Source organism: Megalopta genalis, chromosome 2, assembly GCF_051020955.1.
Source record: "Megalopta genalis isolate 19385.01 chromosome 2, iyMegGena1_principal, whole genome shotgun sequence".
NCBI classification, from domain to species: Eukaryota; Metazoa; Arthropoda; class Insecta; order Hymenoptera; family Halictidae; genus Megalopta; species Megalopta genalis.
The window spans coordinates 1,357,314-1,381,355 of NC_135014.1; the positions used below are offsets into that span (position 1 = coordinate 1,357,314).

The 24,042-nt window shown below is 29.7% G+C and overlaps 5 protein-coding genes across 26 annotated transcripts; 2 read left to right on the top strand and 3 right to left on the bottom strand.

The window, feature by feature from the left end:
- The first annotated feature begins 83 nt into the window (after window positions 1-83).
- Window positions 84-4,465, top strand: Gclc (glutamate--cysteine ligase). 2 transcript variants are annotated; one of them, XM_076528651.1, is made up of 9 exons: window positions 84-537; window positions 1,216-1,325; window positions 1,493-1,678; window positions 1,752-1,924; window positions 2,005-2,219; window positions 2,327-2,695; window positions 2,763-3,110; window positions 3,169-3,350; window positions 3,442-4,465. In XM_076528651.1, the coding sequence occupies exons 1-9, from the start codon at window positions 388-390 to the stop codon at window positions 3,620-3,622; spliced, it is 1,914 nt and encodes a 637-aa protein (XP_076384766.1). In that variant the 5' UTR covers window positions 84-387; the 3' UTR covers window positions 3,623-4,465. The 2 variants fall into 2 exon arrangements, with proteins under 2 accessions (XP_076384766.1, XP_076384767.1); XM_076528652.1 differs by lacking the exon at window positions 84-537 and adding an exon at window positions 1,045-1,074.
- On the bottom strand, window positions 4,257-5,855 carry Mpv17 (Mitochondrial inner membrane protein MPV17). 4 transcript variants are annotated; one of them, XM_033475892.2, is made up of 5 exons: window positions 5,719-5,853; window positions 5,187-5,338; window positions 4,986-5,101; window positions 4,681-4,902; window positions 4,257-4,617 (listed from the first exon to the last, which is right to left on the bottom strand). In XM_033475892.2, exons 2-5 carry the CDS (start codon window positions 5,257-5,259, stop codon window positions 4,486-4,488), a joined length of 543 nt encoding a protein of 180 aa, XP_033331783.1. In that variant the 5' UTR covers window positions 5,260-5,338; window positions 5,719-5,853; the 3' UTR covers window positions 4,257-4,485. The 4 variants fall into 4 exon arrangements, with proteins under 4 accessions (XP_033331783.1, XP_033331784.1, XP_033331785.1 ...); XM_033475893.2 differs by lacking the exon at window positions 5,187-5,338 and having other exon boundaries at window positions 5,719-5,855; XM_033475894.2 differs by lacking the exons at window positions 5,187-5,338; window positions 5,719-5,853 and adding an exon at window positions 5,501-5,712.
- Nhe3 (Na[+]/H[+] hydrogen exchanger 3) lies at window positions 5,840-22,558 on the top strand. Of its 18 annotated transcripts, XR_013037193.1 has the most exons (16): window positions 5,840-6,083; window positions 6,750-6,976; window positions 7,053-7,130; window positions 7,215-7,291; window positions 7,480-7,689; window positions 7,804-8,054; window positions 8,142-8,344; window positions 8,429-8,694; window positions 8,778-8,829; window positions 9,835-9,891; window positions 10,922-11,125; window positions 11,191-11,277; window positions 20,959-21,177; window positions 21,793-21,921; window positions 22,104-22,212; window positions 22,300-22,558. XR_013037193.1 is itself a non-coding variant. In XM_076528649.1 (13 exons), exons 1-13 carry the CDS (start codon window positions 5,840-5,842, stop codon window positions 22,119-22,121), a joined length of 1,974 nt encoding a protein of 657 aa, XP_076384764.1. In that variant the 3' UTR covers window positions 22,122-22,558. The 18 variants fall into 18 exon arrangements, 7 of the variants coding, with proteins under 7 accessions (XP_076384764.1, XP_076384763.1, XP_033331773.2 ...); XR_013037192.1 differs by having other exon boundaries at window positions 22,104-22,558; XR_013037194.1 differs by lacking the exons at window positions 22,104-22,212; window positions 22,300-22,558 and adding an exon at window positions 22,004-22,034.
- On the bottom strand, window positions 18,295-19,498 carry LOC117223550 (replication protein A 32 kDa subunit). The gene is made up of 2 exons (XM_076528655.1): window positions 19,117-19,498; window positions 18,295-18,987 (listed from the first exon to the last, which is right to left on the bottom strand). The coding sequence occupies exons 1-2, from the start codon at window positions 19,376-19,378 to the stop codon at window positions 18,515-18,517; spliced, it is 735 nt and encodes a 244-aa protein (XP_076384770.1). The 5' UTR covers window positions 19,379-19,498; the 3' UTR covers window positions 18,295-18,514.
- Window positions 22,026-24,042, bottom strand: psidin (phagocyte signaling impaired). The gene is made up of 6 exons (XM_076528654.1): window positions 23,892-24,042; window positions 23,542-23,766; window positions 23,208-23,461; window positions 22,895-23,118; window positions 22,502-22,811; window positions 22,026-22,423 (listed from the first exon to the last, which is right to left on the bottom strand). Exons 1-6 carry the CDS (start codon window positions 23,950-23,952, stop codon window positions 22,112-22,114), a joined length of 1,386 nt encoding a protein of 461 aa, XP_076384769.1. The 5' UTR covers window positions 23,953-24,042; the 3' UTR covers window positions 22,026-22,111.

Below are 24,042 nucleotides of genomic sequence, written 5' to 3' on the forward strand. Positions count from 1 at the left end.
ACCAAACATTGTGACTATCATAAGATATGACTAACTGATTGCTTCAGGTTGTCACACCAGATGACTATTAATCTTTCAAATTGATATCTCGGAATAAATGTATCGTCACAACGTGATAGTAGGAGGTATGGTTACCTTGTATTTATACACCATTGAAAGTAACAGAATAGTTCGTAGAAGTGCGCCTAGTTGGTATTGGTTGATATGTATATAAAGCGTCGGTAGTGCTATGTTTCATTTCACTGTGAAATATCTGGGTGATTTCTTAAACACAAGTAACATTCTGCCTCGGTGTACCTTAGCATAACTCAGAGTGTGCCGATTTTGTAGAAAATTTTGTTTCAAGCATAAAGATTTGGAAGACTATACTGGCTAACCTATACAAATATGGGTTTACTCTCTGAAGGAAATCCTTTAAGCTGGGAAGAAACAAAAAATCTTGGCGATCATGTACGAAAACATGGGATTATTCAATTTATTAACTTGTATAAAAGACTCAGAGATCGTCAAGGTGATGTGCTGAAATGGGGCGATGAGGTAATATACATTTGCCGATTTTTCTTATTCATGCTTGCTTCAAAACTTGTTTTCGTACATGTCATATTACAGTTTTTGTATATAACTATGTACACATTATGAAATGTATTGCAAACTATATTTCTCGCAATCAGTATCATGAGTGAAAGTCATACAATATTATTTAGTGCGTGCGTTTTGAATCAAATCTTAAAATAATGGTGAAATAAACAATGAATGTTTACATATAAAACATAACTTTTCCATGGTCAAAATATTGCAGTTTTATTATTGTAGCGTAATAGAGGGAAAGTCATTTTATACAGCTGCATTTATTTATACTTCGTATCAATAATTATTGATTTATGTATTGATTATGTCTGTATAAACATTCTTTTCATTACTTTGTGATATCAACCCATTATTTCATGGTATTGATTGAATTAATCAATGAATGTTATCAGCAATTGTAGTTTATAGGCTACAATTGTTATGACCTTGTTGTTTTTCAATTATACTTCAATGTTTGCTGATACATGAGTCAACACTTTTAGTTAGGTTACTATCTAAGTTTGATATTTATTAGATATTTATAATTGTCAAGGTTATTAAAAAATTCTCTAAATTACTTCTCATCTAAACAGAAAACACTTAAAACTAATATTTTTTATTGTACTTATGATCATTTCTTTCATATAGGTGGAATATATGCTCATTAAATTTGATGATGAGGCAAAAACTGCTAAACTCAGTTTAAGAGCAGAGGAAATATTGAAAACTTTAAATGAGAAAGAATACAATGATCCAGAGTAAGTGTTTTTATTCTATTCTTTGAGTAAAAAATTAAAACTATAAATATTAATAAGAAGATATTATGATAATGTAAATTTTATCTAAAATAATTATAACTATAAGATACTTTTAAATATGTAATATCAGTAGATACATATTTCTCTAATATACATTTCTTTTACAGTAATATTAAGTCTTTATGGAGACCTGAGTATGGTGCTTATATGGTAGAAGGAACACCAGGGAAACCATATGGTGGACTACTATTTCATTTTAATGTTGTTGAAGCTAACATGAGATATAGAAGACAAGAAGCTTCGAAATTACTTAAACCTAACGAAGTTCTAATGTCTTTAACTAATTTCCCAAGGTGCGTCAAGGAGTTATATTGTTAGACAGTAAATAATAGGTAGCAATTTAACTATTTATATTTTCTTTTGCAGATCAGGAGCTCCTGATTTCACAGACCCTCCGACACAACCAACTCCAAGTTCTGGTGTATCAAGAAGTTTATTCTTTCCAGATGATGCTATATACCCAGGTCATCCACGATTCAAAACATTAACAAGAAATATAAGACAACGACGTGGAGAAAAAGTGGCAATAAATATTCCTAGTTTGTATTCTTTGCATCTATTATTTTTATGTTTTAAAGTATAATAAAATCATCATTTAAAACGAAATATTTGTTTACAGTATATAAGGATAAAAATGTTCCAAATCCTTTTAAAGAAGATTTTGGAAATTTGACTGAAAGCGAATCTAGTAATGCAGCAAAAGAAGATCATATTTATATGGATGCAATGGGATTTGGAATGGGGTGCTGTTGTTTGCAGCTTACTTTTCAGGCTTGCAATATAGAAGAAGCTAGAACATTATATGATCAATTAACACCTTTATGTCCAATAATGGTAGGTATTATACCATGTTATTAATGTATTATTTTCAATTGCACAACTATGTGGTTAGCATATTCTTTCGCGTAAACGTTACAGAACATTTATTTAATATTCAACAGTTGGCTCTAACCGCTGCCAGCCCACTTTATCGAGGATATATAAGCGATGTAGATTGTCGATGGAATGTGATATCGTGTTCTGTTGACTGCAGAACACAGGAAGAACGCGGTTTGAAACCTCTAAAGGAAAACAAATTTAGAATTAGTAAATCTAGATACGATTCCATCGACTCGTATCTTAGCGACCAAGGAGAAAAGTATAATGACGTTCCTTTAATGTACGATCACGAAATATACAAACAACTGATGGATAATGGAATTGACAGATTATTAGCACAACATATAGCCCATTTATTTATTAGAGACACTGTATCCTTGTTTTCTGAGAAAGTATATCAAAATGATGAAGAAGACACTGATCACTTTGAAGTAATTATCATTTAATACCACTAATCAATCCTACGTCATTCAATAAACATTAAATATGAAATTTCAGAACATTCAATCTACCAATTGGCAAACAATGCGATTTAAGCCTCCTCCACCAAATTCTTCTATAGGGTGGCGCGTTGAGTTTCGACCGTGCGAGGCACAAATTACCGATTTCGAAAACGCTGCAATAGTTTGTTTTATTGTCCTTCTTACGAGAGTTATCTTAAGTTACAAATTAAACTTGTTGATACCAATTAGTAAAGTTGATAAAAATATGGCTAGAGCACAAAGGAGAGATGCAATCAAGACAGAAAAATTTTGGTTCCGTCGAAATATCACATCGGACACGAAAAACGACGATGGTCAACCAGAATGTTCAGAATATACCATTGATGAAATTATCAATGGAAAGGTAAAGTAGTCCTTTTCTATTGAATGGACAACATTTATTTATATACTTGGTCTTTTAGGATGACGTGTTTCCTGGTTTAGTACCATTGGTAAATTCATATTTGGCTAGTATGGATGTAGATGTTGACACTCACTGTTCCATACAAGCATATATGAAATTAATACAAAAGAGAGCTTCTGGAGAATTGTTAACAACTGCTGCATGGTTGAGGAAGGAAGTTGTTTCACATCCAGAATACAAGCAAGTATTTTTTCTATTATTTTATAAACGTACAGAAAATGTGAAGTTTGTTGTTAGATTGTTACGTAATTATTGTGTTATTTAATTGTAGAAACGACTCTATAATAACTCAACGTATTAACTATGATTTACTAAAGAAAATACAGAAGATTGTATCAAATGAGATATCATGTCCAGAGCTACACGGGACGTGTATATCGTCTAAAACGAATGAAACTATACCTGCAGCAGTTGCAAAAGCGGAAAAGGTTCCATTGTCTATTAATCATTAATAATTTAATACGCTTATGTAGATTATATTAATTCGGATAAAATTTTAGTTTATTTTATTACACTACGAATATTTTGCATACTTAGTGTGAATAATTAATACTCTTACACGGATACTTAACGCTTGTTACTTACATTCAATAACTCAAAAACTTGTAAATAATTACATTCCAAGGAACAAATTTATTTTGTAGCATTTTAAAATGCAACTGTTTGTGAAGATGTTTACATAGGGTGTGATTAAAAAGTTCCAAAAGTGTAGTTTTAGATAGATTTGGGAGAGCACTCTATGAAGTAATATCTTCCTTCATAAATGCAATGAGTCCGCCTCTTTTTACAGGTGGTAAATTTTATGCCATTTTCTTAATGACTATATTTGACGTCTCAAAGTGGCATCTACTTAATCGTTTTTCATTTTGAGAAACAAAAGAAACTGGCTGGAGTTTGATCTCGCGAATATGTTAATTGCAGAACAGTTGACTCTATGTTGTAGAAATGTGGCATTTAGATATGTATTATCCGTGTTTCTTATTGCTACATTGTCAACAAATTGTACAGTTCTGTAACTTTACTTAATGATCATTATGTTGGAACTTTTTCGTCATACTTTGTATTTAAAAATTAAAAGAAAAGCAGTCACTTTGTATGGTTTGTATGTATATATAGTCATACATTATTTTTTTACAATACTATTACTACACCATTCATGATGAATGTCATTGTTTGTCTTATTGTGAAAAAATAGTTACTTATCACTACATTATGTGGCATTTTTAAGGTATACATTTTAAGAGAACGAATATTTATATTACAAGAAATAAACTATATCGTACGCATGCATAAAAGTTTTAATTATTTAATACTCTTATTCTTGCCTTTTTATACTAGTTTTATAGGAAATATAGGTGTTCCATAGCAGAGCTATTGATTGTACTACTAAGACTTGGTATTGCAGGGGTACAAAATAAAAGTTACATAATTGTACCATAGGCCACACCTGAAAGAAACGTTGTAATTATAGATCCATTACATACATACAAAATAAAATTATAAACATTACCTTATAGTTATTCCTTAAAATATCAGAATATTCATTTTGCAATTTAGCTTTTAGATGTTCTACATCGTTTCCTTGTAAAATACCAATTACAGATAATAAAACAAAAATAAATGTTGGTGCAAATAGTAGTTGATCACAGCATACTTTCTTTAATACTATAATACCTCCCTTAGAACCAATGTATCTATCTAATATTCCATACCAAGTTCGTGTTGCTGGACCCTATTATGTGATTTGAAACATAAAATTTTATAGAATAATACAAAACATTAGAATAATAGTATTTTTACAGTAAAATTACTCACGGCAATACAAAAACCTATACATGCAAATTGAACTGTACGCATATAGTCCAATTCTCTGAATGTTTTACGTTCAATTAAGTTTTGTGCAATCTCATCTCCTAATGCCATCAATATACCTGTTCGTTGTAAAATATAAATATTAGTATCAACTATGAATATATGCGTAACAATGAAGTATGTGTCTTATATGCATAGTTTTACCAGCTTGAACGGCTTGAGTCCTTAATGGATATTTTGTTAATACCCTTTGATATAATTTTATAATACTTCGCATGTTTGTAATTAATAGGATAACCAAGAGTTCACGTAGTTATATATTTAACGAATATGCATATATATGTAAACTTTCACTGCTTTAATATTTAATAAAAAGGACTTATAAACACACATTTTATAATAAAACGCGTGAACTTTGAATACGTATTTACATACATATGTACATATATGTGTACAAAGTAGAATTCCGTTTAAGCTGCGCAGCACGTGTATTATTCAATATGGAATTTATCACTTACATATTTGAAGTCATAAATTGATACATGACATATATATTGATCAATATCTTTTACATATCCTATTCATATTAAACATAAAAATTTCTCAAGAATAACGTAACACTTCTCACGATAAATGGTATTTTAGTATTTTCTTTCTATACCATCAAGAGGCATATTTTTTATTATATGTATGTTGTTGTATACACATATGTACGTATGCACGAACGTGTACATACTGTATTTGTTTGGATGTTCCATCTAGCAGCGTTACATTTCGATTGCATCATTTGCTTCATTAACACAGTTGGTCATACTGCTGAACTGACAGTTTCATTGGGAAATGGTTGTAAAGTAAAGATGGCAGTGAGAGGTGGTGCACGAATTTTTCTCCTTATAATTTTGTGTATTATCGTGTTAGAATCGTGTAACGGAGCCGCGACAGACATTGAATTAGATGCAAAAGCACAGTTGTTACATAGGCTTGATAGTTTGAATCTTCTATTATACACATTTCTATTAATATTAACTGTTTTAACAATATGGACATTTAAGCATCGTCGACTTAGGTTCCTCCATGAAACTGGTCTAGCTGTCATTTACGGTAAGTCGTCTGCTGTTATAATTTTTTCGGGATAGGATCATTAATAGAAACATATTATGAAAGTTTTTCTATTAGTTCGCAATTGTAGCCGTATAAAATTTTCTATTACGAAGTTATTTCTTGCATAGATACATATACATACGGTAAGTAGTTCTGTTTAATGCTAATACTTATTGTTGTTAAAAATATAGTGAAAAGTTCTTTTTGATTTTCTATAGATAAGAATAATATTTACATAACTGAGAATGTATGAGTGTAAAATAAATCAGTGTATACAACAATGAAAAATCTTATTTCGTAATTACAGCAAGAATGGATCTTTTGTTTTCAATCAGTCATAAAGTTTACATTCAAAATATAAAGAAATACTTTAGTTTTGTTATCAAACATTTGAAAAAAATGATTGTAACATTGTTTTCCATTGCAATATTACAAATTGTGCAAACTTTGCACAATTATTAATCATTGATCATTATAATACATATGTATTTTTTCATATTGCATCGAATAACTTTGATGCATAGACTATAAGAAAATTATATAATGATAATTCCAGTTATGTAAATATCTAAGGATACATACTTGTTCAAATGAAAGTCATTAATTGACACTCTGGATAATACATCACATGACATTTTCAGTTAATTTCAAATATATGATTTTCAGGATTAATTATAGGGGCAATAATTCGTTATGGCTTTAAAACAAGTAGCACCATACTCCATATGCCTGTTGTGCCAGACAACAGTAGTAAATACAACCAATCAGTTCCTCCGGATACGTTGTGGTTACGTTTCCCAGAAGATAATGGTGGTGGCACCATTAAAAATAAAACATTCGCTTACTCATTTAGGGGGGAAATTTACAAGCAAGATAATGAAATTGATTTAAAGGTATTATAGTAGAGTAATTTATAAAATATATGTTAACTTAGTGTTTATGTTTTCAAAAATAACTTGATTATTACAGGCCACCTTTGATCCTGAAATATTTTTCAATATTATTTTACCTCCAATTATTTTTCATGCTGGTTATAGTTTAAAGCGAGTGAGTAGTTTTATTATATATTTCTTGTATATATTGTACTAATTAATATACAATATAATTTGCTTTGCAATCCTTTTATTTCAGAAATACTTCTTTAGAAATTTAGGTGCAATTCTTATGTACGCTCTAATTGGAACAACAATTTCAGCATTTGTCATAGGGTACGTATTTATTATGTATGATAAATGTAGCAGGATAATTAACAATAAACAAATATTTTTTTGACGTACAAAAGCTTTAATAATGGGCTTATCTTGTGATAACTCCAAAGGTCAATTAGATTAAATTTATCTCTTACTTTTCTTGGAATGTAGTCAGATATGCATTGTATTTTTCTTTATTTTTTCAGAGCTTTGATGTATGCCTTTGTGCAATTAATACCACGTCTTTCCAGTTCGTTCACATTTTTGGATACATTATACTTTGGAGCATTAATATCTCCTACAGATCCACTAACTATAATTTCTATTTTTAATGATTTACATGTAGATGTAAATTTATATGCTTTAGTATTTGGGGAAAGTGTTTTAAATGATGCAGTTGCTATTGTACTCAGTGGGTATGTATAAGGAAATGCTGAAATCTTTTATAATTATGCTCATATCAGTGTTATTACTAAATTCTACTGTATGTATATATATATGTATATATATATATATATATGCTATTACAGTTCTATACAGAACTATGGAGAACGTTATCAATCTGGTTCAGGTGGATTTGAAACTGTAGCCTTTTTCCAAGCATTTGGTGATTTCGTTGGTATATTCAGTCTATCATTATTTATTGGTGCCACAATGGGCTGTATTACAGCTTTATTAACTAAATTTACTAGAGTCAGAGATTTTCCTTTGTTGGAATCCGCATTATTTGTCTTAATGTCTTATAGTACCTTTTTAATTGCGGAGGCATCCGATCTTACAGGTAAATCATGAAATAACAGTATAACAAATAATTTTTCAAGGAAACTCATTTTCAACTAATATAACTATAAAAAATATTTTTATACAGGCGTAGTTGCTGTTTTATTCTGTGGTATATGTCAGGCACATTATACCTATAACAATTTAAGTCCCGACTCTCGTCAAAGAACGAAACAACTGTTCGAACTTCTGAATTTTTTAGCTGAAAATTTTATATTCAGTTATATTGGTGTCTCGATGTTTACCTTTCCAAAACACCACTTTGATCCAGGATTCATTTTCACAGGATTTGTATCCTTGAACGATAGCATTAATTTTTAAGCTAACATTTTATAATATTTTTATGATATAAATCCTTAACTTTGTTTTTCACAGTTATGCGCACTGTTAGGACGCGCAGCGAATGTGTATCCATTATCGTTTATATTAAACTTGGCACGAAAGCCGAAAATTTCATTAAATTACCAACACATGTTATTTTTTGCTGGATTGAGAGGCGCTATGAGTTTTGCTTTAGCCATCAGGAATACCGTATCGGACGCTCGACAGGCTATGTTAACAACAACAAGCTTAATTGTAATTCTGACAGTCATTTTCCAAGGTGGAGCAACAACTCAGTTTTTAAGTTGGTTTAATATACCGTAAGTTCACATAATTATTCAAATAATTAATTCTACATAAATAGTTGCTCATAATGATTATATTCAAGCTAATCATATTTTAGAGTCGGGGTGGATGAAGAAATAGAAGGATTGTCGCATAATGGAATGCGTAGTGTAAGTATTTTAGGTACTTTATTCTTAATAAAATATTAATTTAAACAAATTGAGAGCAATATTTAGTGACAGTCTTGAAATGAGAATGTATGATAACTTATGTGCTGCTAATACTTAGTTTGAAAAAACTGCACTTTCTTGGTGACCTTAGTAATTCAGTTTCAGTTCTTTCTTATATACAATGTGTAATTGTATAACATTTAGCTATGTTATTTGTAACGTTATTAATTAACGCCACCCTTTTTGTTTATAATATATTATATAAACATATCAGAATTCTAGGCACTGAAGGAGAAGGAACAAATGTATACAAGTTTCTGATATAGCAAAATTTTAATAAGATTATCTTTAGAATATTCTACACAAAAATTTATATTTTATAACAGAAAGCATCTCTGTAGATATAAAAATATGATTTTGTACTTTAATATTGGTACAGTCTACAGCAAGATGTACTTCTTTCTTTATTTTTATTTTATTATTTATTACTTTCATCTTTACAATGATTTTAATCATAGCAAATTCATATAAAGTTAAGTTAAAATGAACGTAAATAATTCTGGATCATTTATTTATATTTTATACATATATTGTTATTTAATTTATGCAAAGGTATTCATGCATGGATGCTTTAAACAAAATTATTCTGATATTGCTATTATTTTGTCATCTTTTTTAGCCCAATGTCTCCAAACATGCATTTCTAATATTATACATAGAAACTGGTTGAAAATGTTTAGGGATATAATTTCTGTACTTATTGACTGTTTCCAAAGATTATATTCACTAACATTATTTTCTTATAGTTACACTTATATAATATTGGGTTACTGATGCACAAAAACTACTAAAATTATAGCTTGCACTAGAACTTAACTTTTTGAGAAATCTAGCATGTCTATTACATTATAATGACATTTGTAAGAATGCTTTATTAATTCTAAATAATTACGCTTCATAATTAATCTAGTAAATACAGGAACTTTAACTTGCTAATTTTAATAGTCTGGAGGCGAAGGTGGCTTTGGAGATCTGGACATGCGTAGGGAGCGAAGTCCTTCGGTATGTTTTCTTATTAATTCAAGAATTGAGTATTATTATGTACATGGTCTGGAACAATTGTCATATAAAAAATTGTGTACTCAAAATTATTAGTATTTTACATTTGTGTTTGTAGCATATGTTTCATATTTTCTTATGCAATTACGTAAAATATAAATTACTAGTTTTGTGCATTATGACTGGTATTATAAGAGTTGCTTTCTGCTGTTGATAGATATACAAGCTAAAGAGATTCAATCTATAAATCTAGGATATCTCATCTTATTAAAATGTTTGCAGTAACTATTAACAATATTACATTATCAGTATTGGTGTATATATAAATAAAAAAGACACGCATTTCATGTTATTAGCGTGCTTTAACACTTTATGCTTACAGATAAACTTTTCTAATGATGTAAATCATCTTAAAAAAATATCAAAATAATTAATTTTTTGTTTTTATAAGCAACATTTTATTTATTTATTGAAAGCAGCTTAATAGCAATTTACTAAATTATAGTATTAACAAATTTACATACGTTATTTTCATGTTTAGCTATATTCATACATTTAAACGATTTTTTAATTGCTTTATATATTTAAAACTATAATTTTTTCTTTTATTGAGGTTCCATTTGTTAACAGCATGTGCTCAAATATTTTTTCGTATCGTTTTTGTTATCCATTCTGTATGTTGATGATTAGTAGTGTACAAAATATTTATACATATTTATATTTATTAAGGAAACATATACAACAATAATTAACAGGGTACACGAACATAACGACGAACAATAAAGCATGTTCATTAATACCTAACACTAAATATTACATTACACAAGAAATTTCATTAATATCAATGTTTTGTCAAATTGCCTTATGCATATTTTAAACTTTCTATTAATGTTATATAATTTAAATTACTTAAAAAGAAATAAAATACCTCTGAAAGCTTCTTTAATAATTATAATTTTTTACTCAATTACGTTTGAAAAAAGTATCATGATCATACAGGATGGATAATCGAAGTATCCTTCACCTTTCACAGTATAATTCTATGCAGGATGGGTCATTACCAGGCAGTAGTGCGAAACCTAATGAAAAAGCATTACTTGCCAGAATCTGGGGTGATTTTGATACTCGCTACATGAAGCCGCTCCTCACTCACTCCAGACCTACATTACTGGAGACGCTACCTGTATGTTGTGGACCTTTATCCAGGATTCTTACAACAACGCAGCAAATGACAGAGGTATAATTTTAAATATGTAAAATCAGATAACAATGATCTTAATATTCGAATTTCTAATGTTATAGGATGATGCAATTAGAAAAATAGATTCAGATTCAGATTTTTGTCTTGAAGATCGTGAAATGGAACGACGAAGGACTAGTGTTCAACCGGTGAGTTTTCATCAACCTAATCTCAATTACACTATTAACCCGTGCTATCAACCTAACAACACAGATGCCACTAATCCAGATGAACCTTATGTAATTCTTAATTTACACAGAAGGTAGAAGTTAACATATTTGAATTGAAAAACTTAAATTTTTGTACAAAACTTATCCATACGCGAGTATACTTCGTACATTCGTACAGATGAATATATCATTTGTAATTGACTATTTCCTGTAATTATATTTACACGTCACTTGAAATTATCCCTTTGTTATAATTAAACTGCGGAAGTTTATGCACCGACTATTTGCAGTGATTATACAGACTATATGCACGAATATAAAAACTATATAGAAGATAATATAGGAAATGTATGCAACATAGATTTGATGAATATGCACTTGCGCAGATACTAAAAAATTCGTAAAATTGTGTTCAATCAATGTAATCAACATTGTATGAAATATGTAGTACATAAAAATGTATTTAATACATGTATGTATAATACAACGCATCCATCTCTGCGTGTCGTCACCAAAGAAGTGACGACACGTTCGCGTCATATCGCTTTCTGCTCGATGTGAATAGCGATCGGTAATCGGTACGCACCGATCGCTTAATTGTCACATTCACACAATTCTGACAATATGCATGCAACATGCAGAATATGCAACTTTTATGTAAAACATACAAGTAATATCCAAAAAAGAAATATATCTTTTATATTTCTAACAATTCTCATTCTAACAATGAAATATATTTCAGTTAAAATTTTACTTATGTAGTTCATTTTTCTAAAATATGCATTTGCATAAACTTCCGCAATCTAGTTATAACATTTACATTTAAACATTCTTGAAGACACATGTACAACATAGTCTTTCCATTTTATATGAAAGTATTAATTCAATGTTTAGGATAATGCTTTTGTTTCTATTTAATGTCTTAAGCTTCCCATGAATGTCTTTAATGAAACTCACTAACTGACCATGCTTTCCTAACTTAACAATTGCTTATGCTAAATTCTTTCATATAAAATGTGTTGATATGCATGAAAAATTCATTTATCTTCACTGTAGGAAGGCAATGATATACACGTGATCTATTACATAGCGTACATAATATGCAATTGTAAAATGTTACTTTTGCATTGTCAATATGCATATATAATTATTGCCAAAGACCTTTGTGAGTAAACTTTGTTTACAAGAAAAAGATATTATGTATTGCTGTTTAATATAATTAGTTTCTATGGGTTATTAACAATACCAACAATACTTCTACACTGATGAAATATCAATCAATTATAAAATATACTAAAGTTGAACCCCTACTGTATAGGCATGAATTTACATATAGTGTTCTTACCAAAGTTATTTTACAAGTGCAGTAAATGTATGCAACTATTCTAGTCACTGATTATCTTTAATAAACACATGAAGAATTAATGAGTTAGAATTTATTGAAGAATCAATATACACGTATGTGACATTCTACAACTTAACACTTCCTTGTTCACGTAACATAGACTAGTTAATATGAAAAAACACATTCTATTTCTTATTTCTGCATAGAATTTAATTTGAGAATTATGTTCTTAATTTGAAAATTATGTTTAATGTCTGCTGATATAGCTATACTGTTAAATGTTAAAAAGGTATTTCTGTTATTTTAACTTAAGCGCCAAGAACTTGTGTTTTTGTCCGACTTTTCCTTTAGCTATTTAAAGCCATTTCTCTAGTCTACATTTGATCGCGTTCTTACCGATTTTTTTAGAGAAAAAGGAATGATGATGATGACGATGATGATGATGAAGACCTAAGAATCATTGGAATGGAAGGATTTATTCCATTACGAACATTGTAATGGGGCAGAAACCATTGAAAATAGTATTTTGAGAAGATTTTAAAAGAAAAACTTTGTAATACAGACTTTGGGGGTAGGAGAAACAGCTAAAAGTAATTACTTTATATCAAATATTTTTAATAATGATTTCACTTAAAGTGTTCTCATTCTTATGAAAGAAGTTCCGTATTATTAGCTAACAATTTCATATTTTTGTACAGATTGAAAAAGCGGTATATGAATTCTTTTATTTAAATGGAAAGTACATATTTATTAATTTTATCATACTCAAGTCACAAATATACATTTATATAATATATTTATTTGAATGATTAGGTGCTTTCATGACATGTTGCGTTAATTGTACTTTCTTTTAACATTAGTAATAAGATGAAAAGATAATATTGGTGCAAAGAATATTGACTCATTGTCTCTGTACTCAGAGCTTGTTGGCGTGATAGTGTGGTGTATTTTAGTATGAATGCAGTTTACAAAAATCAGATGATATATAGTCTGTGAACAAGAAATTTCTAGGATATGTACATATTATGATTTCTTTGAAAGTAGAATACTTATAGCGAAAGGCTTGACACAGGCATAATGTACAGAAACATGTTATTGAAATTGCCAAACTTCTTACAAATATTGTAACCGAACATTAAACATAATTTTCAGTATTCAATGTACCTGTAAGCTTCATAGTAACATCAGAACTTATTAACAGGTTGAGGGAGTAGATATTGTCCCTTGCAGTTTTTTTCCATTATTTTACTTCACACTTCCTACATTCCATATAGTTGTACTTACAAAAAGTTTAGTTTAGATTTATTGTTTACTGAATGTTATTGCATGAGAAACCAAATCACTTTCCAGCCATTATGTTCTGTATTAAGAATGTTATTTAAAATTTGCCGCTTGCACACTACTTACACTACTAGTAATGAGTCATATGTAGAGAAGAAAATAATTTTGTTTCATCAGCTTTCTTTGCATTATTAAAAGTATTTCTTACTATACCACTATTTCCTTCTCATTTTTAAGTAGAGTTCTTGACACATATTCTTTATACAGTGCTGCAAATAAATTAATGCACTCATCCTTATGCATAAGTTTTACACATCATATTCTTTTATTAGAATATAAGAAATAACTAACAAGGAAACACATCAAAAACCTAGCATACCAATTTTGATAAAATTTATATGGGAGATTCATGTAAACTTTATAAAAATCTATGTGTCTAGGTTTGATATGTTTCCCTATAAATCTCAACTTTATACAATTTACATTGCAGAATAAGTCATATTAAACCTATTTAAATTGTTCATTAAATCAAGTACATTACTGTGCAATCGGCAAACAGTTTATTCTTACTAAATATAAATGTTTTATGACTGTTTGTACAGTTATAATAGTGTTTTTAGTGGTTTGTGTAGATTTTTAGTTTGTATCATATTATTATTTCCATTAATTTTATTCTTTCATTTAATTTGTTTATATTGCCTATTTCTATTTGGTTTCTCCAGATACACATCTAAGGAGCTCCCCAAACAGAACACATTTATAAAAGTGAATTTAACATACTTTATTACTGTAATAGTGAGTTGTATACATTTTTGAAGATTTAACTGCAATTATGTTTTTAATATTAAGCAATGTTCCTCTTATTTTACAACATGCCATAATCATTTGTATTGTTTAACGTCTCGTTTCTTTTATGAATTCTGACTGTATTTAATTTCTAATCTATGTAATTCTGTTACCAGATAAGTTTCACATTCTTAAAATGATACAAGTTGTATATGTATGTTCTCTGGTTCATTGTAAGCAATACCTCAATTGATACTTAGTGAGTGAATTATGACCTAGGTACGTGCATATGCAATTTTGGTGTCGTACAATATTACTGTTGTATTATAGTTTTTGTAAATGTTAATTATATTTTCCTGATGTTTCTTTTCGTTGAAAAATATTGTTGAGTATTTTGGACAAGATAAAAATACAGTAACAACAAAAACTTTGATGTAAGTATTGATATACCGATAGTAAACAACAAGAGAGTTTCAACATTACTTTTTAGGGTTACCAAAAGTCCAGGATTATCCTACATAATCCTGGACTTATAATTAGCATCAGAGTTGCATTTGGTGTGTAAAGAATAAGGGATTTTTTAATGAGCTGTTTACAATAATTTAAAGAAAAATATTGATAGATTAAAATATATCAATTTTGATATTAAAATTTGTTTTTTATGGAATATCCTGCATTATCTTTTCTAAAATATGGTAACCCTATTATTATTTTATATCATTTAAATCCTTGTGACCACAAAGGAACCTTTTTTTTTGTTTCTCATACTTTTTCTACTCCAATATTTTTATAGGAGAGATTTAGTTAAAATTTATGTCTAGTTCTTTGTGTATTGTATGTAATATTTCATGAATGACTTTAACCAGGATTTTCAAAATACACAATACTAATATTTTAATAATTGTATTTGGTATGTCACTAAATAATATGTAAGAATCGAGAGATGGATTCTTGATGTGTTTAATACTTTGTGGGGCAGCTGGGAACTGTGATGGGAGAAGTTATTCCGGGACCACTACTACCACTGCACACACGCGTCGCCTTGCCAGGTTTGGTCGGGAGACATTTGTAAAGACTAATTGGTAAACAAACTTACATTGCTTAATGTATTGTACTGTATGTTCAACTGATAAATGTATTTATTTGAAAGGCTTATCATCTATGCAGATTAGTGTATCAAATGCAATACTATCTGTCATAGATTTATAAAAATGTTCCCAGTATCAGCTGCCTTTATGATATTAGCATAAAAACTTTCCAGTAATTATAGAATGCATTCTTTTATCAGTATATTATTTGTTTAAAATATATTTACATAGGAATGAATACAACTCTTGTTACATTCACTTTATAATGGATACATTTTCAATTTTATGTTTAAATTATTTATTACTGCTTGATTGTCATCGATGTGACAATTAGCTTGAAATAATCGACTTGTATGTGCGTGCGTGTGCGTGTATGTGTGTAACATGTTCAAATATATGTACATTTATTGGTTGTATTATGTTCACTGAATCTCAATTTAATGAAGCTTATCAAAACAGTTTTGTAGCCTTTCATTGCAACGTTGTTTACTATTGAGTAGATGAGGTCCTGGCTCACAATAATTGTTAGAAAGCAAATTTATATTAAGTTGGATCAGATACAATATGGTGATACCAACATATATTTGCTAAGTGTGCATTATGCATTCGGATATAATAATTGATATATTCGTTAAGATATAAGAAAATATTTCAAAAGTCATCCCTTCTGACAAAAATACTATATTTATATAAAATTTTTACATTTATCCCGTGACAATAAATTAACGTTCTTATGACTAAATTCCATTTCGTTGAAAATATAAAACCTTTAATATCTTTTAAGGGTAAAATGTGTGGATACAATTCAATTTTTATACTTGAATGTATTTTGCACTAATCTCATAGACAGTTACATTTGTACAGCAGCTATTTGGACATAGAATTTAATTATTTATTCAACAAACTGATTTTGCTGGCATAAACAAACGATTTTTCCTTAACCCACCAGCGGGCGCGCCTCTTTCTATAAATGGTGGGGTAATTTCAAAGCATTGCATCATTAAATAATCATTATAGACAGTATGTCCAGGATTCAAATATTTGTTCTATGTTTTATAAGGGTAATACAATGAAGAATTATGTAATTATCGTATTATGCATTGACAATTTCGGTACGCACAACCCTGGGGCCACGGGTCTGCTCAAACTCGGGCTTTCCCTATCATGGTGCAATTGCCTCGCGCCCTGACACCATTTATGATTTTATTTTTATACCATTTACTCTTTTGAACGTAAAAAGTGAATTCCATACCGCTAAAAGCGTTAATAAACATATTAAACAATTTAGATTTAGATCTTTAAGACGCTTGAACGACGTGAATCTCGTTTGAAGTTAAAATATCCTTGACGATTAATTGCAGCTAATTTACAACACGTTTCGAAAAACGAAACATTTAAAATGAGACTAAAAGTATAGCCAATAACCCCCAAACTGATAGTTAAGATTTTTACATGCTGTATGTTTATAAAACCGGCCCGTGTGGACGGTCGCGCCCGCCGAAGGGTTAATGGCGCAGGACATTTAGCAGATTATGATATCCTGATATAAGCTTTGTATTATAATTTGTAAATGTATATGCATTTTAAAAACACGAAGAACGTATAATTGATGTGCAGGTATACCGTTTAAAATGAAAAGATGTATTTGAAAAATTCCTGTACATGGCGAATAAAACATGTGCCAAAAGTTCACATAGGTATTATGAACTATAAAGAAAGTCATGTATGTATTTCGTTTTATGAAAGCTATTGTAAGTAAAAATGAATACCTTTCAAATATATAATTCAGTTAAAAAGAAAAACAAAAACGCAAGCAAAACAATATTATCTGTAAATGTAACCTAATTACTTTTGGTAAAGACATAATATTGTCATTATTATTATCTTATGTATTGCTATTGTGATGTATATAATCAATGACTATATTTAAATATGATTTATTACAAGCAAAGTTTAAATCATTGAATACAGATGTATTGAACATAAAAATGATGTATAATGAATCTTTACTTTAATGTTGGCTGTGAGTATGTAACGAAACTGTTTGAATACTTAGTTTGCATATTAGAAATAAATATTCAAAATGCAGCATATTGAGAAACTATATCTACAATACGTATATATTATTGTTTTTACAATTACACGTATCTACCTAGTAAATTAGTCTAATTATATAAAGCGAATTATGTTGATGGACTTATGAAACTTTATAATAAGCAGGATTTCAGCACATAGTAATTGAAACACTCTTTTCTATATATATGTGCGAATTGAATATGTAATAATTATATGTACAATACATATAGACTACAGATGTTGTGATACTATGTACTACACTTTACAGTGTTTAATAAAGTATTTGTAAAAATGGAATTTTAAAAAATTATCTCAGTCAGGTAATTATTAAAAAAATGGTTGTTATTTTTCAAATATTTAATAAGCATTTAAGTAACAAAATTGATATTGTTACAAATAGGTAATACAAAAAATATTAAATAGTTGCAAAACATAAATTTAATTCTTTATTAAAAAAAACTGACACTTTAAAGAAAAAAAAATTGAAGAAGAGGATTATAATTTGTATAATATATTTAAAATAATTTCTTAAATATCTTAATAATTATTTATAATGTTCATGGTAATGTAATGAAGTATTATATCTAGTATGCGTAGAAAACATTATATGAAAATCTGAATAGTTTGGAACCTGTTACTCTTAAGTTGTTTTATAGTGATCTTCATCAAGTGTTGTATATATATGTCCTTCAGTTGTAAGAAAATGAAGTATATCGGAAATTTTTGGTAAAATACTTTTTGGTACTTTTTTGGTAAGCACACTTTTGTGAATTCCATTCTCACTATCATTTTCTGCTTGAATAATCTCGAAAACTAAAGTTTGTGCTTTTGTTAAACCACCAACATTATTATTTGTCATAACATCATCCGTGTCAGTCTTTTTTTGAGTTACCATGCCCACTTTTTTACTCTTTAGCACTATATATGCTACTTCTAACAGATGACTGGTCAATTCATTTAAATTTGTTAGGGCTCGTATTTTTAATACTAATACATGCTTCTTACTATCTTGTTCACGCAAGTGTCCATACACTCGTACATAAGTATTTAATTTAAATGTAGATGCTTCACTTGATTTATCAGCTTCTAACCAACGAAAAGCTGTAATAGTACCTGTAATATAATGAAATTATTAAAATTTTACCCTTCTTTACTTCTGTCACTATAATAGTTATCACAGAAATATTTGAATTTAATTAATATACCATTTTAGAGGACTATTTTTCTATAAATAATTTTTACCTGTCTCATCTTCAATTTCGTAAGTTTCTTTAGTAGCGGATTCATCAATGTGCCGCAACATTCCAACTATACTTATCATATAAATTGGAATTCCACAAATTTTCAATTCGCCGGCAGACTTATTTAAAAGTCCAATCATAACAGGAACAATGTTACGTGATCTTTGAATATTTTTATTTGCGCTAGCGGCATTCTGGTCGTTGTTAAAAAATCCGCCCGAAACATTTTCCGTATTGTGTGTGTCATTGAGATTACCCCACATTATTTATTGTAATTAATACGCAGAATACAAATAATTTCAAACAGACACGCGCGTTTCTTATAGTTTTTTCGGCGTGTTGTTATTCGCTGCGTAACAAATGAACGAGGTTATAGAATAACTTCGGCCATATTGTTTTGGTCACCCAGTGCTGCTATCTATCCTGAAATTGCGATTGTAAATTACAATTTGTAATAATGTAGCCTTATATTTGTAACTTCTCCAAAAAATAATTGCCTGACAAACCACATTGGTTAAAGTTAAAATATTTACATATTGCTATACGTTATTCTTAAGTATACATGTAATATACATAGTAAAAAGAATGGATTTAGTTTCATATAAATTTATTCAATTTATTAATTTCATACATTTTAGTCAACTGATTATTTAAATTACATGATTAACAAGTAATAAATTTATTAATGTACAGTGTAGAAGACAAAGTACAAATACGTAGCTTTGTCAAAAACAATTAAAAATAATATTTTTCTTTAAATTAATTCTCAGTGTTACCATTGTGATAAATTTGATCTATGATTTATACATACTTTTGAGAAAGATGTCTATTATCGTTTCCACAACAAAGAATTTAAGTAAATTATAAAAACTTGCATTTCGAATAGATTTGTAATAACATTTAGGATATGTTAGAAATTATACACTAATTTCAAAATATATACAGATGAAATATCCAGAAAACAAATAGTGTTTTGTCTTTAAAGCGTGCTTTCAACATTAGATTTTACTACAAAATAATCGAAACATGTATTCATCTTACACTTTACAAAGACGACATTTGCTCAACTATTTTGGAAACGGAATTTTATGACCACTGTTGAAACGATCTATTAAAAGAAGGTAACTATTTAACAAAAAAGCTTCTAATTTACCGAACTTTATAAATTTGTCGCGGGACTGATTGATGTCATTTAAAGATCTAAATTTGTAATAAACGGTCCTGTTGATATCTCTAATTGGTTAGACTAAGTAAGAATAATGTACACAATAAATGAATTAGTTTTAAAAATCAGTAAATAGTTGGATGGATATTCTTTGTACAAGAATTTTCGTACAATTTCAGCTCTTTAAACTATTCAACAGTTTCATAGTGATTTGTGTTCGAGATTTTAAAGATCCGCAGCTTTGCACGAGACTAGCTTGTCCATATTTTATTATCGTTGCATGTACATCGTCTTCAGTATTATCTAGTCCTGTATTTATTTGATACTTTTCGAATTCAGTCAGCACCGAATCTAAATTCTGAATCCTTTTCGCAAGTAATGCTGAAATATCTTTCCAGCTCTAGAATCGAATAATGGAAATATAAATTAGTAATACTTTTAAATGCAATGTGCTTAATTCATATGATACTTCAGTGAACTGTCTTACATGATCGTTATCTTCCAACGAAACTGATTCTATTCCTTTGCAATACTTCTTTTTATTTTTCTTCTGCGAAGTTTGAGGTTGTAATCGAGTGGCATACATGGTACACATGGCACTAATAATTGCAAGAGATTCGCTACACGTGGATGCTCTCAATAGAAAATGTTTAAAAGATACTGAAGTATCTTTTTCAGGAATATTTATCGTCTGGAGGCATGGAGACTCTCGCAGCATCTCGATACATTCAAAGTCAGGATAACGTGATCGAGACAGCGATTCCGCCAACTGAGCAATTGTCTTCAACTGCCAAGAATAATGAGCTTCTCGCAATCTTTCCACCGCATCCGTAGGAACCAATATTTTACACGGTCTATTCTTCTTTCCTTCTGATTCGAACGGATTCAGAGTCAGAGGTATTTGTTCATTATCTAGCTGTTTCAATTCGCTAGATAGTCGATTTAAAAGCAAAGAAGAATCTGGCATTGCACATGCTGCTAAAATTTTCAGTATTAAATTCCTTGCGACAAGTAATCTTAACATACATTCGCGTGTTTCATTTTGCATTCTCGGGTCTACTTCGTTCTCTGTCAATGGTTCCCATCCACAAACGACCTGTTAAAATAAAACGAATTGCATCTTCGAAATCGTCTGTCTCCATTTCAAAATGCGAAGTTAGTATTACCTTCAAATCACGATTATCTCGCAGGGCATTCAAACGCACTGAATCTTCGTCCGGTTGAATATGCATATTATTTATAGTAGAAAATAGGGACGCGGGTCTGTCACACCAACTTAATTCCAGAAGCATCTTATCCATTGTAGTCATAACGAAATGAAAGGAATTCTCCAAACGCTCTCGCAACTCCACAAATTCTTGAATTTTTACAAAACTTCCATATTTATAGGCGAACGTTAGGTGATCTGCGCTCTGGTTCCATATTAGAATTAATACAACATTATAAATTAGGTTCGAAGTAATATTTTGGTTTTTAAAATTCTATGCTATATTAATACATACATCTTTGCAGTTTGCGACGAAAAACTTATTGGAAATCTCTAAAGCTGCAGAAGCCGCGAAAAGGTGACCGAGCGGAGCTAGCATTGGAGCAAGTAAATGACCCAGAGAATCTAACTGAATATGTTTAACATCTAATAACGTAAATATATGATATCCTGCCCCTACTAATCCGGCCTCCAAATATATTCGCACAAGTAAAATTTTTATGTGAAAATTTGCAGGACTTGATAATAAACCGCGCTCTAATATTGACATAGCCCTACAAAAGCATTTTATAGTTTTATTACATAATCAATAATCTAGTTAAATCAATTTTGTTAGAGATATTATCACCTGTAGAGATAAGATGCGTCATCGGTATTGCTCCACAGTTCATGCAATAAATGTGTAGCTAAAAGGATGTAAGAATCCGCAGGACAAAAATCTGTTGGTAATCTTCCTTGAATTGGACATAATACATTACCCTTTTCATATAATACACATAGTCGTTCTACTAGTTGCTTTTGTTCATCTATAGATACGTTGGGGGAATGATGCAAACCACAGATACGACGCAATTGTTCAAAATGAATATGACGTCGCATTTGCTGCACAGTTAATGGAAATCCGTCTGGTTCGACATCCAACTCTTCTTCCTCTATCTAAAAAAAAATATGAAAGTACTTTGTAATTAGAAACAGGAGCTGAAAAGCAACACACTTCGAGATCCTGTAACATACCTTTCGAAGCAATTCTAACTTGTCTACATGTGTTAATAAATTTAAGTACAGCCGTAAGTCTTCAACTACACAGTCTTTTTCTCCAAACCATAAGAAATACTGATGCATTAGATTTATTACTTCAGTAGTATTCTCAATGATTCCTTTGCTTTGAGTACTCTTGTATAATTCAAACTGAGCCAAGTATGGAGCTCTGACTTCTTTTTCTGATGTATTTATAATGTTCTTAAAGAATTCTAAACATTCTTCAGATTTTTGAAATTTCAAGGCCGCAGCAAGATAATCTTTATAATATGCCCAATTGTCTATACTTCTCGAAATATATAAAAACACATAATAATATATAATACCACAATATTATGTTTGGAAATTATAACAATATATTGTACTCACTTTTCGTTGATAAGTTCTTTATATGCATTTGCTGCTTCAGGAAAGCGTTCCAATTTTAATAATAGAGCTGCTTTTGCTTGTGAAATGGGCGAAAGATGTATAGCTAAGGGTCCAGAGAGAACATTTAGCATCTCTTCACTTTTACCTTGAAGCTCCAATATCATTAAATATAGTTGGACTTCTTGTTCTGCTTCCATTTTACCTTCTTCAATTATTTTCAACACCTTGTTACCAAATTACATGGTTATTAAAATGTTATTTAATATAATCTACCCACTATAAAAGGTTGTTAATTGAAATATAATTTACAAACCATTCTTTCTGCTAAAGGTAAAATAACTGTTTTCGCTAATTTTTCTTCTGCATGTATAGCCTGCATAACTATACTCATCACAGCCCAAAAATAATAAGGATTTTTTGGTTTTAATTTGTACAAGGCAAGCGCTGTTTGTTGTTGTTTTTTGTAATCTCCAAGACGTACATAGGACATAAAAAGATGCGTTAATAATTCCTCATTATTCGGATCTGCTTTGGCCGCAGCCTCGTATACCTCACTAATTTTGTTCGCTATAAACAAATGTATCTAAAGTTATACTTTAATAATATATTTTTATAAACTCCATATTTTGAGAACTAATCAAGCTTACGTTGATGTATTTCTCTGTAACAAATGCTCATAACCTGTAGAGTAGAGTCCTCACAGGGTATCTTTGAGCGTACTTTATCCATAATAACCTGACACTCATTTTCTTTACCCAATCGCAATAAAGCCAAAGCTTTAAGCATTTGGGCACATTGATTGCTTGGGTGTTTCTTAAGCACCTTATCTGCTTCTTGCAGTGCTTTCTTATTGTTTCCATTATCCAACCAATCTAAAATGCGTAATACAATGATATTACATAACCTCATCACCGGTTAAATATCTCTAATAAATACTTATGCAGCTTGAAAAATGGAAACATTTTATTAACGTTAAAAATATAATTAGCACACTTGCCATATATCCGACGTAACCGACGTTCGTTAACAGTACTTTCCACATGGGCTTTAGACGCCATGATACTTTTTATGGTAATTTTAAATCAACAAACCGAAAGAGCAAACATTCCTTCGTCGAGTGCATTATGATATCATAAGGCAGATTTACA